The sequence below is a fragment of the Lingula anatina genome, chromosome 7 (genome assembly GCF_051362555.1).
Source record: "Lingula anatina isolate TDL-2025a chromosome 7, LinAna3.0, whole genome shotgun sequence".
Taxonomy (NCBI): domain Eukaryota; kingdom Metazoa; phylum Brachiopoda; class Lingulata; order Lingulida; family Lingulidae; genus Lingula; species Lingula anatina.
Genome location: NC_141773.1, coordinates 17,637,259 through 17,656,599, shown reverse-complemented (window position 1 = coordinate 17,656,599; position 19,341 = coordinate 17,637,259). Strand labels below are relative to the sequence as shown.

At 37.4% G+C, this 19,341-nt stretch overlaps 2 protein-coding genes across 3 annotated transcripts; both read right to left on the bottom strand.

The window, feature by feature from the left end:
- Positions 1 to 548: 548 nt before the first annotated feature.
- LOC106169522 (uncharacterized) lies at positions 549 to 7,726 on the bottom strand. 2 transcript variants are annotated; one of them, XM_013548994.3, is made up of 9 exons: positions 7,254 to 7,726; positions 6,354 to 6,582; positions 5,645 to 5,866; positions 5,351 to 5,437; positions 4,653 to 4,850; positions 3,894 to 4,166; positions 3,133 to 3,312; positions 2,684 to 2,860; positions 549 to 2,464 (listed from the first exon to the last, which is right to left on the bottom strand). In XM_013548994.3, the coding sequence occupies exons 1-9, from the start codon at positions 7,632 to 7,634 to the stop codon at positions 2,325 to 2,327; spliced, it is 1,887 nt and encodes a 628-aa protein (XP_013404448.2). In that variant the 5' UTR covers positions 7,635 to 7,726; the 3' UTR covers positions 549 to 2,324. The 2 variants fall into 2 exon arrangements, with proteins under 2 accessions (XP_013404448.2, XP_013404447.2); XM_013548993.3 differs by having other exon boundaries at positions 3,118 to 3,312; positions 7,254 to 7,725.
- A 751-nt stretch (positions 7,727 to 8,477) lies between these two features.
- Positions 8,478 to 17,404, bottom strand: LOC106169527 (guanylate-binding protein 1-like). Its single transcript, XM_087018559.1, has 12 exons — positions 16,643 to 17,404; positions 15,728 to 15,864; positions 14,300 to 14,405; positions 13,079 to 13,253; positions 12,421 to 12,673; positions 12,075 to 12,229; positions 11,692 to 11,768; positions 11,373 to 11,515; positions 10,718 to 11,055; positions 10,130 to 10,312; positions 9,537 to 9,623; positions 8,478 to 9,166 (listed from the first exon to the last, which is right to left on the bottom strand). The coding sequence occupies exons 1-12, from the start codon at positions 16,906 to 16,908 to the stop codon at positions 8,981 to 8,983; spliced, it is 2,106 nt and encodes a 701-aa protein (XP_086874685.1). The 5' UTR covers positions 16,909 to 17,404; the 3' UTR covers positions 8,478 to 8,980.
- Between the last annotated feature and the right edge of the window lie 1,937 nt (positions 17,405 to 19,341).

Below are 19,341 nucleotides of genomic sequence, written 5' to 3'. Positions count from 1 at the left end.
CAGTAATTAGTCTTACGTCAACATAATTAGAAGAAGGAAGAAAAATGATATTTGGATGTTGTTTTTATGAAAGTGCTGGCGTCTAGTTTAAAAAAAGAACAAAGCTAATTCTTGTACACGAGATACAGGTATATTGGTTTGCAAATGTCACAGCACGTCCTAGTTTGCTGACAATTTAATAAAAAAAGAACAAAACAAATTATTGTGCATGAGATATTTTCTTCCTCATGCTTCAGCACGTGCTTTAGTCTGGTGTTAGTTTTTTTAAATAAATTAAAAAAAGGTTTAGTGCATGAAATATTGTTTTATAAATACTTTGATCAGCACATGCCATTGTTTGATGGCATTTTTAAAATGTACAAAGAGGATTCTTGTGCACATTTCTAATTATTTCAGATTCTGATGTCAAGTTAGGATAACACTTATCCACAGAAAGTTCTGCATAAACCTGTTGCTGGTAGCTCTGAAACACTCATGTAACTCCAACAAAAAAATTTTTTAGCAATTCACACACTGCATAAATATAACGAATGAAGACCTGGTTTTGGATAACATGTTATTTTATTGAAGACGAGGAAAACAATAAACAATCAACATGTGGATATCGACTCAGTTCAAATGGAATATCAAAATAGTACAAAATAAAGAATCCTTGTGTCAGGATTATACGAAGCTATAGATAGACTTCGTTAAGAAGGCAGTTGGTGAGGCCGAATGTACAGTAATAATAGCCGTCGTAAACTCAATCTAACTTAAAATGCAGAAACAGTAACTTTTTGTACATGGAATGAATAACATTAACTGTCTCTAAAATCAGTCCCAGAAAAATATAAGGAGAGGAATAAAAGTTATTTGATAAATTGAGCCAGTTGGCACACATTGACAGGAAGACGGAATTGCCATGAGACAATTTGCAAAATTCCTTTTTGATTATATTTTGTGAAAAAATACATCTCTCTCTCTCTCTCTCTCTCTCTCTCTCTCTCTTCAATTTCACAAGATTCTAAAAATGATCAGGTCTCTTAACGCAAAGATTTTAAGAAACAGGCAGCTAATCTCAAGCGTGTAGAAGTTTCACATTATTATATGCAATAACAATTTAAATTAATAAATAATGACTATCTATAAATTTGAAATAACGTATGAGGTAAAAAATTACCCTGTATTTGACAATCCTGTATTAGTATATGTTGTATTTGGTATCCTGTATTCGATGCTGTACGTATTCAGAGCATTACATTTTGAATATCTAGCATTCAGAAATCCAGTATTCTTAATAATAATATCCTGTATTTAAATGTCTTTGGTTACTTAAAATTTTTGGAACATGATGTCAGCTCTTTACCTGTCAATTAAGACCCCATTCACATAAAGCCTGCATTCTCAGAGATTTAGATCGATCCATCTGGTTCGACCTAACTCCCTGGGGGTTCACGCTAAATTGCTGTCAGCCGAGCGCGCACCATACAGCTTTTAGTAGGCGGGACAGACATTTAAGCCTGTTCAGCTGACACCAATCTAGTGAGACTCCCCAGGGAGATAGATCGATCTAAATATCTATGGGAATAGGGTCAAAGGCACAATCGGTCTACGTGGATCGACCCAACTCTTGCGGAGACTCTTGTCTAGTGAAATTAGGTTAATTGAATGACACGCCTCTTCTTGTTCCCTACGCACTCGTATAACCACAAGCTTTTCTCTTCTACCTTACGCTAGCAAGAGGCGTGCTAATCTGCTAAGCTGAGTGCACTCATCGACGCAGAATTGGCATGGGTCGATCCACGTGGACCGATGCATTTATGGGAATAATAAGATTAGGAGGACATAAAAATTTAATCCTTGCACGGATTTGTCACTGTTCAGGCCTACCCAACTACATAAGGATCCTGAATTAACCGGTATATCGGACCACACTACCCGTTTTCAAGGTGTGTGTCAGATCGCATTTCGGAGTATCATACCCCAGAAGAAATTTTGTAGGACGACCGCAGGCTCATCCGGTCGGTGTTCTGTCTGATACTGCGAAATGCGATCTGACACACACCTTGAAAACGGGTAGTGTGGTCCGATATATACTGGTTAATTCAGGATCCTTATGTGCCGAGTCTGGTAGTTGGGTAGGCCTGCTGTTGCTCATTTCAGTTTCAAGTGAAACGTACCCTCTTACACATGTATATGTCTTGTTTGCAATCTCTCCTACAGGGTACGTGGCAAGATGAATGTGTACCAAGAAATGAGTCAACACACTTAAACGTAAGAATATTTTAACATTTTCAACAACCATATCACATTAAAAATAATAATAATAATAATAAATAAACCAATTAAGACACAACGCAACACTTTCTGTTTTTCTCAGTTTCCTGTGGTCTGCGTCTTCTATTGCGTGGCACTCGTACAATGTGGGCGCCGCCTTGCATCAAAGTGTTACTGGAAGCGCAGTTGACACGACGTTGCTGCAAAACTGAAACCAAAATAATGACGCACACACTTATCATAAAATTGATTCGACACAGAAACCAACTTATTACAAGCTCAGCAGGTACAAATCATTTGGTCATGTTCTTACTATGTTTAATACAATTATTACATTCATGCAAGAGTGAAGATTAAAGATTAAATAAGCTTAAGAAGAAAAAGGGTCCAGCAAAAAAAAGAAAAAAAAACTGTAAAGTCGACTAACCGTTCTGCTCGTTGCCATTTTGATTCAATATTTGTCTGTTTCCTGATGCGTCATCGCCATTCACCGTACATAGTTGTTGGTCGTTGTTGGCCATAGTGAGATGACTGGAATCGGATTCAGCACTAACCAGGGCACCCTCCATGTTTCGTAGCTCACCAGTTGGCATCGGCACCTTATCTGCGGAAGTGTACAACAAAGTTATTATATAGATACATATATACAATAAGTAATTATAAATCAAAGACCGTTGAAGTGTCATGCAACACATTGTTCTAAAATGTCAAAGGATTCGCTCCTGTCAATCTTAAATTGACACTTACAATGATGTATCTTAAACATGTAAAAAGGAAAATAATTTTTTAATCTATCCGCCGTCCAATAACACGTTTAATTGAATTAATGTGAATTAAATTAATGTTTAATTTGAATTAAACCTTGGGTGCCCTTACGAATCCTCTTCTTGACATTTAGCTGGGTTGGACGTCTTCTGTTTTTAGATGTAGAACAGTCATTGATTACACAGTTCTGGGGCTCTCCAGAAGGAACTTGGTGTTGACACGGTTGAGTTTCAGTGTTGACCATTGGTTTCTCTGGTTCTCCCAGGTCACCTCCTCGTCTAGCAACATCCTCTACAAAACCATATGACCACAGTTTACATAGTTTACGTCTGAACTATAATTATATTATAAATCGTTACCTTCTGGTAGGTTATACTACCCCAAAGAAATTAGATAAATGTCATTGTAAACATGTTGACAGAAATGTAAAAGTAGCAAAACAAGGGCAATCGGATTAGTCAACCAAAAGTGGTGCTTGTGTGGGCGTAGACTGAGAACTTATTATACAATTTTTTTTTTTTTGGGGGGGTGGGGGGAGGGGGGGTTAAAGGCCTACAATACAGCAGATTACATGTAGTTGTACTACCTATGGCAATCACCTTGGGGCCGGTTGAACTTGAAGGAAAAGAAAGAGACATCTGCACATGGAAAAAGTTTTTAATCAATGACAACCCCCAAAATTCAGAAAGCTTGGAGAGGGGATGGCTCTTTGAAATTCTCATCCGTTTACAACTTTTGCCATAATTTTAACCACTATTTTTGATAAAATAATTGACTCATTTTATGTTCAGTTCAACTCAAAGTCCGAACACTTATAAAAACTTTGAACTAATAAGGAATGTCAACAGTGTTTACTTAAAGACAGGAAGTACCTCTAAGCTTTTGTGCAACGTGTCTCTGGCGTCGGTCTACTTCTTCTATGAAAGCAGGGAATGCCCGACACCCAAGGTTTGGAAGCATAGCGAGGAACTTCATTTTTCTCTCGGAGTCTCCTCGACAAATTTTGATCTCGTCCACGAGGGCTTGACTAATAACTCGCTTTTGCAGCAGCCCGGGGAAGAGAAGCTCTACTGACATCAGTTCTTTGTAGAGGTAGGCGAGATTGTGGTGGATGACATCTCGGTGAAGTGGTTCCATGGGCTCGTCTGAAGTGGATGGAATGCATTGTTTAGATAAGTACCTGTACGTGCACTATTGGGCATTTGTCTTTATCGCTACGTATATTTACAGCGATGTCTTCTATATAAGGAAAATAATTTTACATGTATTGGTCGTCCACTAGCATATTAAGCAATTTACATTATACCTTAGGTGTACCTCTGTGCGTATTGCAATGTAGGCATGTTTATTTTCCCTTTAAATCAAACCCACGCCAAAAATAATATTATTTTGCGTATGGTAACCATTATTTTTAACAGACTACTAGCAAACTGACTATAAAGTAAATATTAATGTGTCAGTTCACTATATTTTACTCAATTAAAATCTTAGGGTTTTACATGTACTTAAGTCTTTTAAGGACATCGTTACTTTAAAATGCCCAGAATAAGTCTACATGTATAGAGTTGCTTCTCAGCCCCCCCCCCCCAGCCCCCCCCCCCCCCCCCCCCGATAAAAAAAGGAAAAATTACCTTGGACATAAAAAGCTCCAATCTCATGCACGGCCCTTTCAAGATCGTCTCTAGACGGTGTCTTTGAAGTCTTAACCCAATGTTCTAGTACACACCAAACAAGCTCACTGCTGCCAAATTTCCCATAAATGACTTCAAGCCTGTCCAGGTATTCTCCGTGCATACCGAGACGTCTCGCAAGATGTCGCCACTGAGAACCTGTGGTGAAAAACGGAAATGCATGCCAAAGATATTTATTGATTTAAATGGGTTTTAAACTCTGAGCATAAAAAGCGATGGTGCTCTTTACAAGAATTGCAGTCTAAAGTTATAATTATTATAGAAGAAAGAAAGAAAGAAAGAAAGAAAGAAGCATATATATACACCCACTTATTGCGGCACAGCAAGCTAATGAATGATTGACACAAGATAATCACGGGGCGACTTATTTTAATGCCCAGTGTGGCGTGCACCTAATCCCCATGACTCATTACACTGTGAGAAAATGCAATTATTTTTGTAACCCCGAACTGTGATTATTCAACACCAACTCCTCTCCCGTGATGATAAACAAATTTCGATGTTTTCCCCATTTTTATAACTGTTCGAGTATAATTTTAATAAAACAGAGGCAAATTCCATGAGGACTATGATTAAAACAGAAAACGCTTGCGATGGTCTGTGAAAAAAGTACCTGAGCGTTGTCGTTATTAACCTACCTAGGCTTTCGGCTAATCGGGAGCAAAAGCCTTTTAGTCCAGGGTCAGCTTTAAAGACGGCTTTCACGTCAGCCACATCTGGAACGTCTGAGACGAGATGGAAATAATAAAACCTACGCTTTCTTATTTGTCTGTTTACATGGTACACTTTTATTGAGGCTTACATATGACAAGATTCTCTCTCTTATCACACACACACACACGCACGGACGTAGGCTATATCACGTGCGCACGTGTATGCGCACCTTTCTTCCCTGCAAGTCAAATAAAGCTAAAACTATGAATTACACATACTTGCACAACCAGAATCCACAGCACCCCTCTCCACCCCGACGGCTTCAGCGGCCTGGATGATCTGCTGGCTAGAGACATTTTGAGTTGTCCTGGACCAGTGCTTTAATACTTGAAACAGGAGTATTTCGTAACCAAATTTCTGTGGGTCGTGCCTAGCCCCTAAGCCATTTATTGCGTCCTCCGTAAGACCAAGGGCTAGAGAAAATGAACGCCATTTCTCATCTGTAGAATAAAAGAGAGCACGAATATAATGGATAATATCAAGTACATACATGTAAATACTACTTGACAACGAACACCAGAACCGGTGTTCCTCTATCTCGAGAATTAGGGACATTTATCATGCAGTATGAGTAATCACTTGAAATCAGTGCAGCAAACTCATAGTTACATAGAATAAATTTATATTAATGATAAAGCATTATTTACTGTCACCTATGAACAATTTTAATTTGTCGGCAGATTTGGAAATTCGCACTTATAGATATAATATCATCATTCATGTACAGTGTATTATCCAAATATAGGCCTATATATCTTGTGGCATTGTGGTTGGTGAAAAACGTTATATACTACTATTAACGAAGTTGGGGTTTGAGACAATCATTTAACTAGTATGGTACAATTAGTATAATCAACTATCTTTGCAACAACAAAATACCACACTTACTAGGCCCTACTGCAGTTAAAATATAATTGATATAGATACCTAATTTGGGCGCATAGAGTTTGCTGAACGTTTTTAATTCAGTTTCTGTAACCCCGTAGGTGGGACCAGCTTCTTTCTTTTGGAAAGCTTCGTTGATTTCTCTTTTCAGCGTGTCGATGACATTTTGTCCATTTCGTTGGATTTCATTTATGATTTCAGACGTGGTGTCTGGGGACACTGTTCTTAGGCTTAGGCATTTGTCAAAGGATTCAGTCATTTTTTGGGATACCTTGAACAAATTTAAATTACAGACAAAGGAATCACACACAACTTTACAAACAACTAAAAATTTATCGAAAACAAAATATCAAAAGGTCGAGGAAGTCATGAGCAAAATACTGTATACAGATAAAGAGACGAATGAAAATTCAAAACGATGAAATGAAAGCAGACATGCAGACAGAGAAAAAATAGATATACAAAGTAATTTTGAGAGTAAAATTAAAATCACAAAACAAATCGTATACAAAAAGTATCACTGGTGGTGTAGGATAGGCATACTTGTACATGTATTACAGTAGAGGCTCATTGCAACAAATGCAGCAGGTGTGACGTTATATTTTATTATGTTGACACGTACGTGATACAATTCAAAGGGGAACCCCCTTTTCACATAAAAGCTGCCCGTCGTCTAAAAATAACAATGACGACATGCAGTCTTTAAGGGCATTTTTTTTTTCGATTTTGAAAGTAGACCATTTTAAGCGTTTTTACACAATTGAATGGACTGTTTGATGTCGTTGTTGTGAAGTATAAAGCCTTAATGTACAGTATACCTTGTCTGTAGGTCGCACAGAACATGGTCTACGATAATTCCCTGCACAGAATGATCTCACCATACTGAGCCTGCTGCAAAGGCCATGCATGTTTACACAGTAGCAATTCTAAACATTTACTTACATTGTCATTTGACGCCTGTAGGTGAAATATAGTTTTAGTTGCTGCTTTATAACTTTGGCAAACATCCTCATATTGTCTTCTCATTGTCTCTTCTCTCTTTCGCAATTTTCTAATTTCGCAGTTTGCTTCTTCTAGACGTATCTTCAGGTCATCTATTTCGTTCCGGTATCTTTCACTTCGTCTTAAACTGCTGTACGAAAACTTTTTCTGAAAAATTTCATCTGCCTCGCTGTCGCTGTCGTTTTCGAAATGATCCTGTTTTGCTGTATCGGTCAGCAACCCTGTTAGTTTACCCTGCTTTTCATTAGCTTCTGTTGATTTCGTATAGTCGATGGAAACGGGCGGATGCCCAGTAGCGATATTGCTGCACCCTTCAGCCATTTTCTTATGATTTCTTTCTCAAAACATTCCCAACAATAACGGTGACAAACAGGTAGACATTTCCTCTTTGCATCATATTTACCCACTGTGATAACCCAGTTTCAAATACGCTTTATACAGTTGTCAAAAAATCGATAATGTGTACCGTGTGACGCATGAATATAATTTCACCTCTCTAGCGCACCAAACCAACACACACGTGTGCAAATGCGGTTGCTGTTACATTACAACAACTCCATCATTGCGCTGTTAGCATGTTTCAACAAACTCACTCTTCAAAAAAGGTTCAAGCTTTGAAATTTATCAACGGAAAACATATATATTATTCATTCATATGTCACTTCTGACTTATCTGGTTGAGCGGCGTTATCCCACGGTTGCGCTAACGTATTGATAGTTTTCAGAATGAAAACATGGGGAACTTGCATAGAATAACGGAGACAGAAAAATATCCACATCGCTTTCAAGAGTCACTGATTTATGAAAAATATCATGTCAGCATATATTCCGAAAATGAAGGCAAACAATTGTGGATTTGCTTTTGCGATCGATTTACATGTATTATTTTTTATTAAAAGTTGACAGTAATAGTTAAATACAGAATATATTACTTGCAAAAAAAAAAAAAAAAAAGCGAGAGAGAGAGAGAGAGGGAGGAAAAAACGATTTGATTGCACCCACCTAAATCGTTGGTTAAAACATACAGAGAACTGACGGTGCCCGCTAGTCAGATCCCACCTGGGCCATTCTGATCTTTACTTTCCAGAGTTTATTGCAGACAGGCATTCGCCAAAAGTTACTTTTCATATTTTTTTAACCATATATTTTGCAGATACAGAAAAATACCCATTGACCCATTTATTTGTCATTCAAACTATAAAGGGCCAAACTACCGTAGTATTACATTGACAAGCAGAATTATGGTCTAGCAACTTCCACAAATTGTTCATTAAAAGTAAATAGATTTCAGGCTTTTCGTACATGTCACAACAAAACGATACACAATAGCATTTGGGTCAGATTTGTCGGCGATGTTCATCATTCATAATTACAGGTAGGTCTAATACTTTTCTCACTGAATCTTTGTTATATTAGACAGAAGATTTGGGTAATTATACCCTGCAATTTTAGAAGAAACGCTAAATTTCAACTGACCCGAGTCATTTCTTAGGTTGTCCTTATTGAAGTAACCTGGTCGTGTTTCCAATGCAGTAGGCAGTGATACTGTATTTACCCATTTGTCTATCGCAAATAATGTTATCATAGAAACGCATTACTTCACAGCAACTTGTATGAAACTTTTTTTGACATCATTAAAGTCAACCTCTCATTTGCCAAGGTTCAGTTCACATGATAACGCAGTCTTTTCTTTTAGGAATAGCCCCGTTTTTCAACATGCTTATCTTCTCTTTCTGTATGGTAATAAGCTTTTGTTCTATCTTCCGTGCTTCTTCGGCCTCCTTCGAGAGCCATTGACACTGTTCGGCGGGGTTGACAGCAGCGGCCTCTTTTTTCATTATTTCTTCCAAGTCCTATAAAGAAAGTTTAACATGTACTTTTGTAAGTATATCATTATCTTAGGTAAACGTGATTTGTGTTTTAGTTTTTATTCTTAGATAATTTATTCAGCAATTGCCCATGTGCAAGGTGCATTTCAATACTAATCATACGCGTTTTAAATTAAATTACATATCATGCCATATATATACGATTATTGAAATTAGTCCCGTTGGTAACTGTAAAAAATCAACCAGCTGATTTTTGAGATACCTCATTTGAAAGGCAAACGCTACACGTTTTGAAATGACTTCAAATCATTTCTTTATTCCGATTCTGCTATAGTATTCCTCGTTTACTACTTTATGAATAATATTACTAGATAATCAAGCATTGATTTCTTACCCTAGCTTGTTTCAACATTCCGGCTTTCATAAACTGCTTAGTTTTGTTCCTATCTCTCTGCTCTCGGAGGTCCGGACCTTCTTTTATCTAAAGAGATTATCGGTGGTATAAGAAACGCCTACATGTATTATTCAACCCCCTCCCCAGCCGCCCCCCCCCCAGCCTCACCCCTTTTCTCGCTTTCTGAAATATTTGTAATTTCGTTTTTCTTGGAAACATTTTTGACAATTCGCTTTTACGCAATAGAGCATATATTGTAAAATATCAATATAATGCGCTCACAGCATAAATATTCTTAATGCCACGTCTTAAATGGAAAAATCGTCTCTTGATGTCTATGAAAATCAATCTGTTAGCAGCTTTATTTGTGCTACTCTGGCCAAGGAAGGTTTCTTGGCGTCGAGAAAAAGAAAAGAGATAAAAAAGGAACAATAACATAAATCCTTTCAATCCAAAAAGAATTTAACAAGAAGCCCGACATGAAAAAAATGAAATAGTTAGTCTAAATAAATGCGAGGATAATACTTGTATATTGTAATTGGTCACGTTTGACAGCGTCATCTAAGCTGCTATCCAAACCTCAAACTATTTACCATTTGTGTCAGCTTGTTATAGTATTTCCCAGTGAGTTCTACCACCCGCTCTTTCTCCCACTTAATTCGATCCATGTGTTCCGCGATCTCGTGGACCTTTTGGCGAGACTGTTCGTTCTTCAGGTGCTCATCCTCCTGCTCTATGTGCCCCCTTATTACTGCCTCTCTGAACAACTTCATTGCCTGGAATATACAATTTATACAAATACGTGTCTCAACTTCAACTGAAGCTTGATAACTCGAAACTCGTTTATTCATGCCTAATGGCCCGGTTGGAAATGGTAATCGTTATTCGTTAACAATATAATTTGTGATGCAGTGAACACCATTACGTTATGCTCACAAAGAGATATTAAACTGATAGATTTTCAACATCCAATACAACTGTAATGAATTTTGTTTAAAGAGACCATGCAATGCACACAGTAGAGAAGAATGCCATGAAACCCTATGTAAAACGGAAACTATCTGGCAGGTCAACAACTATTAGACGAAATGCCTACATCCTGAAAGCTTACTAACTGATGACACTAGGAACAATTTAACTGCAGGAAAAAATCTGTCATCAAATGTCATCTTTATTTGTACCTTTAGTTTATCAATGAATTCCTCCATATCCGGTGATTGCAGCTTATTTTTGAGCACCTCGTACTTGGCTGGTCCTCTGGCCTTGGATATGTAGTCTTTTCTAGCGCCATCGAGCTTTTTACACAGTTTCTCCATGGAATAATCGTACAGATATTTCATGGCGTCATCACGAACTTCTTTGAAGAGCTTCTCCGCGATCTTCTCGCAGAAGCGATGTGATGATTCGAGATTTTGTTTTCGGAACTTGAGCAATTCTCCCCCAACCAGGAGAGGACCGCTGTGTCTTACAGGCTTTCCGTCGCGGTCCTTTGACATGAGTGTTTCATCCTCTAGTTTGACTACAATTTAGATTGAATGATTAAATTGATTGAAAATGTGAAGCCATAATATTAGCGTCTGATTAAAATGTTTACTATTTCTTTCGTTTTCGATAGAATTGGGTAAAAAGGAATTCGGAAATTCCACCCATTTTACAGCTCTGACAGACTTACCACTATCAATTTTGTCGTTATCACTTTATGTTAGGGAGTATATATGGATTATCTCAATAAATCAAGTTTATAAAATTTTAACAAAAGATGCACTTATTGGCAACGAATTACGTTATACACAGTAAAATAATTGCATGGTTTAAAAAGGATCGTCGACTACTTACCAAGCTTGTCTAACATCTTGGGGACGGTCGCAATGTATTCTGTCCTGTCTCTCTCCTCTAGGCATCCAAATCCTGCCATTCTTCGATACATTTCTTTCAAGGCCTTGTCCACGGCCTGTCTGTGCAATTCCATCAGAGTGTCCCTGCAATATAAACAAGACATATAAATAATCTTTTGCCATGGATGTTAATATGTATTTTAGATTCAACTAGCGAACCTTTTTTTTTTTGTGCAAACCGTGCCATACATTATTATGGAATATTAACATTGTAATTTTGAGATGTTTAAATGGTTTGAGAATAGCAGAGTAGGCATTACCGTTTTTTATCTTCATCAGAGAATTCTTCTAGGGGAGATTCTTTCCCTTTCTTCGTGCTTGCCGCCTCATACAGTGTCTAGATTCAAAATAACACAAGCTAGTATACATGTATAGTTATTTACTCACTACTTCAACACAAAAGAAAAGTCAATATAAAAAATCAAGCACATTGCCAATGTCCCCCAATTAATCTTGATTTTTTTTTTTTTCATTTTTAGTATATCACACCTCAACTAGAAAAGTAAAAATTGTGGATTCCCTGGTACTCCAAGCTACGTGTTTTCTCTTAGTGCTATAGACATACGATAGGTCAGCCAATCCATATTCCACTTACATTGTACCAAGCCATCTTACATTTATAGTGTTTTTTAATAGTATTTACCTGCATTTTTTCATTGTAGAAGGCCACGATGTTGTCCACTATCTTCAGTTTCATCATAATCATGGTAAGTGACCAGGCAGATGACAGACTGGGGACATTTTTCGGGTGGTTAACACAGTCCAAATAGACGCGAAACAGTTCTATGAGATGTCGGCCTGGAATAAAATCAAAATAAACCCAAATGTATGTGTTTTGTTGATTCAGTCATGTAAGTTTTCGCTGTATTAAAAAATGCACTTAAACTGCTGACCGAAAGCAATGAGGAGCAACTGAACCGGTCTGGAACAGTTTGCAGACCAGACGATGAAATAGTGGAGGTAATATAGCGAATAGTACACTGTCTCACCAGAAAGGGCAGAGCCATCCGTAAATCCAAATATAGGTCGAATTTTCTGTGCCATGACATCCAGAAACTTATCCATTTCTTTGGTAAACTTGGGACTGATTTTGTCGGCATGTTTAGCGATATCCTCCACCACGTCTTCTGGTCCTGGGCAGGGAAGGCAGAAAGCATCCACAGAGCAGAACGCTGAGACCAGGGCCTCGGCTGTCCTGTCTTCTTCGGTCAGCTCGTCCTCCGCCGTGTCACGACCACACACCTACAGGTAAGACGATTCACGATCAATAATTTGAAAGCTTATATGTCTTCAATCAGGTATTTTTTTAAAAAAATCAAGCAGTTTTTTTAATGGGGGGATACAAAGTTATGTCACTTTAACTTGGAATCAGACGGCCCGAAACGGCCTTAGTCTCTCTCTATTTATTGCACTTTAAAACTAAAATCAAGTGAAATAGCACAAAACAGAATGGAATTACATACATCAATATAGATATATAACAGAAATACATGTTTAAAAACTCACACACACAATACTCACGTACATACCCCCACGCACTCGAACACGTGTATATACCGTGGCACACATTCGTTAGCTAAGACCCATACAAAAGAAAACATATGCGAATCTTGTTACCCCTTACACCAGATCGAACCACATACTTACCACTCTTAAGATATAATCGCTTGCTGATAACTCCTTTGTTGACGGTAAAATCAACTTTTTATCGACGTCGCGGCACAGCCAAATGAAATCAGGCATGTGAGAACGGAACTCTTTCAAATCGGCGACGACCTGCCCCTCTTGTATGCTAAGATTCTTTGCAAGCGTTGTAAGAAATCTGGAAAATAAGAAAAGTAGACGTGAGTATATATATATATATATATATATATATATATATATATATAGTCGAAAAGTCCCTTCAATTTCCTCAATACATGAATGTACATTTAGCAGTGGTTATTCAAACGCATTTATCAGCGCTAAAAAGCAAGTAGGAGATTAGTATATTCATTTCATGTTTTTCACATTTAGATTTATTTTACATTTTAAAAGATCTGCTTTCGTGACTAAGGATTTTTACATTTAGCACGAGGCATAGAACATTGTGGTGATTACAGAGAAAAGACAGAAACCGTAATATAACTAACGACAAAAGACGAAGATTTTATTTGGATCGTGCAATTTTCATCCGCGTGAAAATTTGCTCTACGAGACTCTACGAAAAATATATAGCATTTATGTCTTCTCCATCCCAGTGTACCACAAACTTTCATGGTCCAATTCACAACAAGAAGAAGGCAACAAAGAATATCTATTGTTCGAGATTTGGCCAAACAAGGCCGCTTTTCGTTTTTAGCCCGATTTTGGCTAACAGGGCACAGATATTAGTATACAACCTCAATAATAACACCTAACTAGAAAAGCACTCCGAGAGCGCAGACTTCCGCCAAGGCAGCGATTTTTGATTATTATTGATTGTTGATTGATTATTGATCCGGATTACCACCAAAAACTAATCATCTCTTCCTTGGCCCACTTCTGACAGTTCCTGAAAATTTCATCAAAATCGGTCCATAACTTTTTGAGTTATGTTGATGACAGACAGACAGACAGACAAACAAACAGACAAACAGGGGTGAAAACATAACCTCCTTGGCGGAGGTAATTAACCTATTTGCACTTGTCCAAGCTGGGACGAGGTGTGTTTACCAGTAAAAAATAATACCCCCACTACCAATAAAGGCGTAGAAAATTACATCTCTAACAATATAATACAAGTAAATCTCAACACATGTAAATTCGCAGGAAGTAATATCCTCTCATCTTCAACAAGAACGCGGCCCTGTCAATTTATTGGTTAATTTATACAAAACAAGAACTTACTTCAGTTTGTTCAGATCCTTTTTCGACGGGATTCCCAGGGTGTTGTAGACGACGACAGAGCTGATCAACAGGGTGGATAACAATAGCCCGGCGTCGTCTTCAAAATCTAGAAAATACCATTATTTATCTCACATAAAGATTGCAGTTGTAAGTAACAACAGGTTTACCTGTCACACTTTGGAATTTTGTTATTTGTCGCTTAAAAATCAAGTTACTCCAGACAAACCAAACTTTTTAAATTAATTAGATTTGACAAAATGGTGTTGTTAAGAAAGGTCAAAAATCGATACAATCTATAGCATGCAGATTTAACATTTTATAGTAATATTTATGCGGCTTTTACAGTCAACGAGGCGGTAGTACAGTATATACGTATCGGTGACTTGATATCATGCATTCAAAGTGATTTTTCTAGCCTACAATCGATCTTCTAACTCAGGCCTGTTGAACTCAAATATGTTTTTAACTCTTTTAATTTAGATTAAGCCCAGTCATGCATTCAACGTTAAAATGAAAAGGAGAAGCAGCATGCATGTCTATATACCGGTAGCAACAAGATGTACGGCAGATATGGGATATAAAAAATTCCCTTGCCTTAAGTATCAAACTTTAAAAAAGGCAATCATTGAATATAAGTTTGCACGCAGCGCCCAATAGTTATAGTAGTAAGAAGTCCCAATCATACGTCTTACTGAGATAGTGCAGTACTACACACCTGTACATGTACATGCAACACACATTTGCTTAAGAACGATCGAAATGCGCCTTACTAATCCAAATGCGCAGTACAGGTATTAAGATAAAGAACTGCACGGATAGCATCCTTACCCGAGGCACCAAAACAGGTGACAACAGTTTCCATGCTAACTGCTGATTATAGAAATTTACTTTTTCATTTTTAAGTTCATAACACATTTTATATTTTTTGTGGATATCGATTTACATGTACCTTGTGGACACATTTGTGAGTCAGGTTTCTGCATTTATAATCTACCTTAATTTTGGCATGTTTACAAGTCTTTTGAAGTTATGAAATAAATGACCCCCCTACTCCCCCCCCCCCAAAAAAAAAATTAAAAAACAAGAAATTTATTTTAAAGTGGAAAAGAAATTCTGGCAGTCATTTTATGGCTTTTACCTAACTTTTAGAAAATAAAATAAATATGGTCTTAAACGACAGAGTACAGCTGCGCGGTACAGGTATATTTATGCCTGATAGGTCACAAAATTCCACAAAATGCTTTTTTTTTTACGAAACCTCACTGGCAGACTATTCCTTTAGATCAATCGCATCAACACACATGCATGAATGCAACGCAAACACACGCACACACAAATGGGATGAATAAACAAACAAACAAAAAATAAATCAAGAATTAAACGATACAAGATACACTGCACCCCCCCTGCACACACATAAGACACTACCTAAATTGACATGCAGTAAAACCACTGTGACGTCATCACTCTTAAGAACGCTGGTGCCTAGCCATGCTCCACAAGGTTTGGTTGTCTGAACCATGAACTCAGCAGACACAGTAAACGCTTTGGAAGAGCCAAGAAGTCTGTGGATATAAAATATATTAAGCTTCGAGACAATTTGTTTTTAAATTAAGATTAAAAGTTATGGTTTTACGTGTGTGTGTGCGTGTGTGTGTGTGTGTGTGCGAGAGAGAGAGAGAGAGAGAAAGAGAGTCTAAAATTTGCATCGTGTGTTAATAAATTGACATACAATATGAACAGCTCAACGCCGTGCTCAAACGCAACTTTTCATAAACATGAAAATATGACGCGCTTATCATATTCCTTGCAAAATTCATCACCCACGATATATCATTTTACACTATAGTGTAATTTTACCACAAGACAATTTCGCTCGACTGTTGTTGGAGATGTGAGAAACGACAGACGGCACAGTCAGTCCGCATCTAGTGATTGCAAAGATAGGAGGCATCCCCTCGAAGGCAACAGTTGGACTATGTCCATGGCTTACCCCCCTTCGAACACCTTTTCTGGTGGCTGATCAGGGCAATCCGAGACTGCAGTTCTCACAGGTACATGTATATATTGCTGATGGGACTGCTCGAGTTCCTGCCCTCCTCTTCGCCCATGTTGCTTCAAATTCAGCATTCAGCTTGTCCGCAAACAATTCTCCTTTTTTTTCGTTTTTCAGAATTCCACTAGGATCAACCTTATCATTTAATATATTTGAGGAAATTCCAGAAAACGCACTGCTTCACTTACTATGACCATGTTGTGAAGACTGAGACAAATAAATAGATAAATAAATTGCAGGATTTCAACAGAATAAAACAAAAATTCAGGTTTTTGTGATTTACTTACCTGGACACTACATACGCCTTTCCTGCCATGGGTTCCCCACAGACGGCCATCACACAGACCGGGCCCTCTATACCACCTATCAACTCGGCCGCTTTTTCGATCAGATTTAACTGTCGTCTTCTCTCCCCAACCACGTCCAGGACTGATCCTTTCTCGGGGTTGTACAGGAAATCATTGGGTAAAATCAACGGAATGGACAACTGCGGACAGTCTTTCGTGAAGGGCTCCACGCGGAATCCTCGTTTTCGCAGCTCCGAACTGGCCATCTGAGCGACGATTTGCCTGCGATTTACCCCGTATTTTACTAATCAGATGACACGGTAATTTTTACTTATTTCACTTATTTTTGGGGTTTAATATACTTCATCCAAACTTAAATAATGTTGAAAATCACGCTCTCTCCATAACTCGCTATTATACGGACCAACTACATGTACGTTCACGGTTATGTACAGTAGCCCAACCTTCCCCCCAGCCTACTAAGATCTCCACAGGTGGCTATAGGGTCTAATCAGGCGACGCCCACTCATCAAAGCACTATATTGATTGTGCAATCTTAAATCTCCTTTGTTTGCGACGGGGAATCGAAATCGCGGAAATCGATATTTATATGATTGATCGGTTATTCTTTGAAGATCAGCTGAGGCTTGGGTTAAGTAGTATTGGGCGATAAAGGGCATTGTTTTGCAGTGTATCGAATTCCAATAAACAAGTGTTTGAATAGAATCACAGCCTGTGATTTTGATCTTAAATATTTTAATATTTGCAGATGCAGGGTTTTGCTCTCTCTCTCTCTCTCTCTCTCTTTCTCTCTCTCTCTCTCTAGATACATTGTATCTCTCTGCGTGTGTGTGTGTGTGTGTGTGTGGTTGTTTGTGAATATATGTGCTTTGTTTCTATTCAATTATATTACAATGATGATCAACGTTTTGCCTTTTGAAATAATTTCAATGTTAAATATTTATTTGTGTATTTATTTATTTATTTATTTATTTATATTTATTTATTTATTGTATTTATTCTAATTTCGAAAGACGTGACTTCTGAGGACACACGTGTTAACGCAACGTGCTGAAGCAACCCGACGCGGTCCTTATCAAGATGGAGAGATACCAAGTTTCTATTCAAACGTGTTTACATTAAAATGCAGTTAGTTTGAGCACATCTTTTCCAACAAGCAAAGATGATGTGTAAGGCATGGGCGTATTGAAAATTAAAGTGACAAAGCCAGTTTTTCCAGAAATTAGCGTACAAATAAATTAACGCATCTCACGTACATGCTATAAAACTGAAATGCAAATTTACGTTCGGACACATATTAGTGTAATGGAGATCGTTTAGACTGTATCAAAAGATCATAGCAATGTCCGAATGCGTGATCAAAATCCGTTTTAATGAATTTTAGCACCACTAAAGCTCGATTGTATTGTCTTTTAACTTTGTAGGATCCTTTCTCTCTCTCTCTCTCTCTCTCTCTTTTCTCTCTCTCTCTCTCTCTCTTTTCTCTCTCTCTCTCTCTCTCTCTCTCTCTCTCTCTATTTCTCTCTCTCTCTCTCTCTCTCTCTCTCTCTGTCCGTATGTGTATGTGTGCGAACGAGCGCGTATGTATGTATTCGTGCTTTGTGACACTGATACTCAACGTTTTGATGTATATTCTATATCAATTCATATGTTAATCAATTATATGTATATTTATTTATTTATTTTTTTATTTATCTATTCAATACTCTCAAATCGAAAGACGTGTGTCCTTATAACGTGTATTTGACACGACACGACACGACACGACAGACGCTATGCATATCAAGATGGACAGATGCAAAGATTCTTTTCATCCTTGTTTACGTAAATAATTCAAATAGTTGGAGCATAAGCAAAGATTATAACAGTTTCTCATGATTTCAGTTTATCTTTGCTAAAAATATAGACAGTGACTTGCACATTCTCAGCTAAACAAAGAGGTCAGTTCTTCTAGAAGTTTCTCCTGGGGTAAGGCCATATTGAAAAGAACCAAGGCTGTTTTTGTGTTAAAATACGAAATTTGCCATAATTTAGCTTTCCAAAAATCATGCATCTTACGTACCAATGAAAGTTTCGGATCTAGTTTGTTATTTAGATTTTGCCCAATCAGTGGTCTTTAAGAAGGGTATTATCGATGCAGCAGAACCGGCGCATAAAAAGAATTTTTTTGCTGCTTTCCTTGTTTTTGAGAATTAGCTTTAAAACATCTGTTTCAAAATTTCTAAATGATAACCATTTATTTATTTGAAATAACAGCATGGGGATTCCATGATTGTTGGCAGACATACAGTACCTTGTTTTGTGCATATTGCATATTCATTTTATTCATTTATTTTCTTTTTTACTGTAAACTCTAAATAATAATAATAATAATAATAATAATAATAATAATAATAATAATAATAAGCATTTAAAGATGAGCAGATTTAAGTTAAAAGATCGTTTTGTTTTGGATAAGCGAGAGTGAGAACTGCGGTGCGCTACTAATCGCGTACTCATCCAAGGAAGACCAACTTTAACAGTTTTATTTTAAAATAAAGATGTCCTAGCATTATTGAGCAGGGCTCCATTTTGATTATATAAAATTGACAAGTGCATATTGGATGCAGCAATACAATTTAGTCTAACTTAACTGCAAACTATCGCTATTACTCTAACGACTTCAAGTTTGTATATTT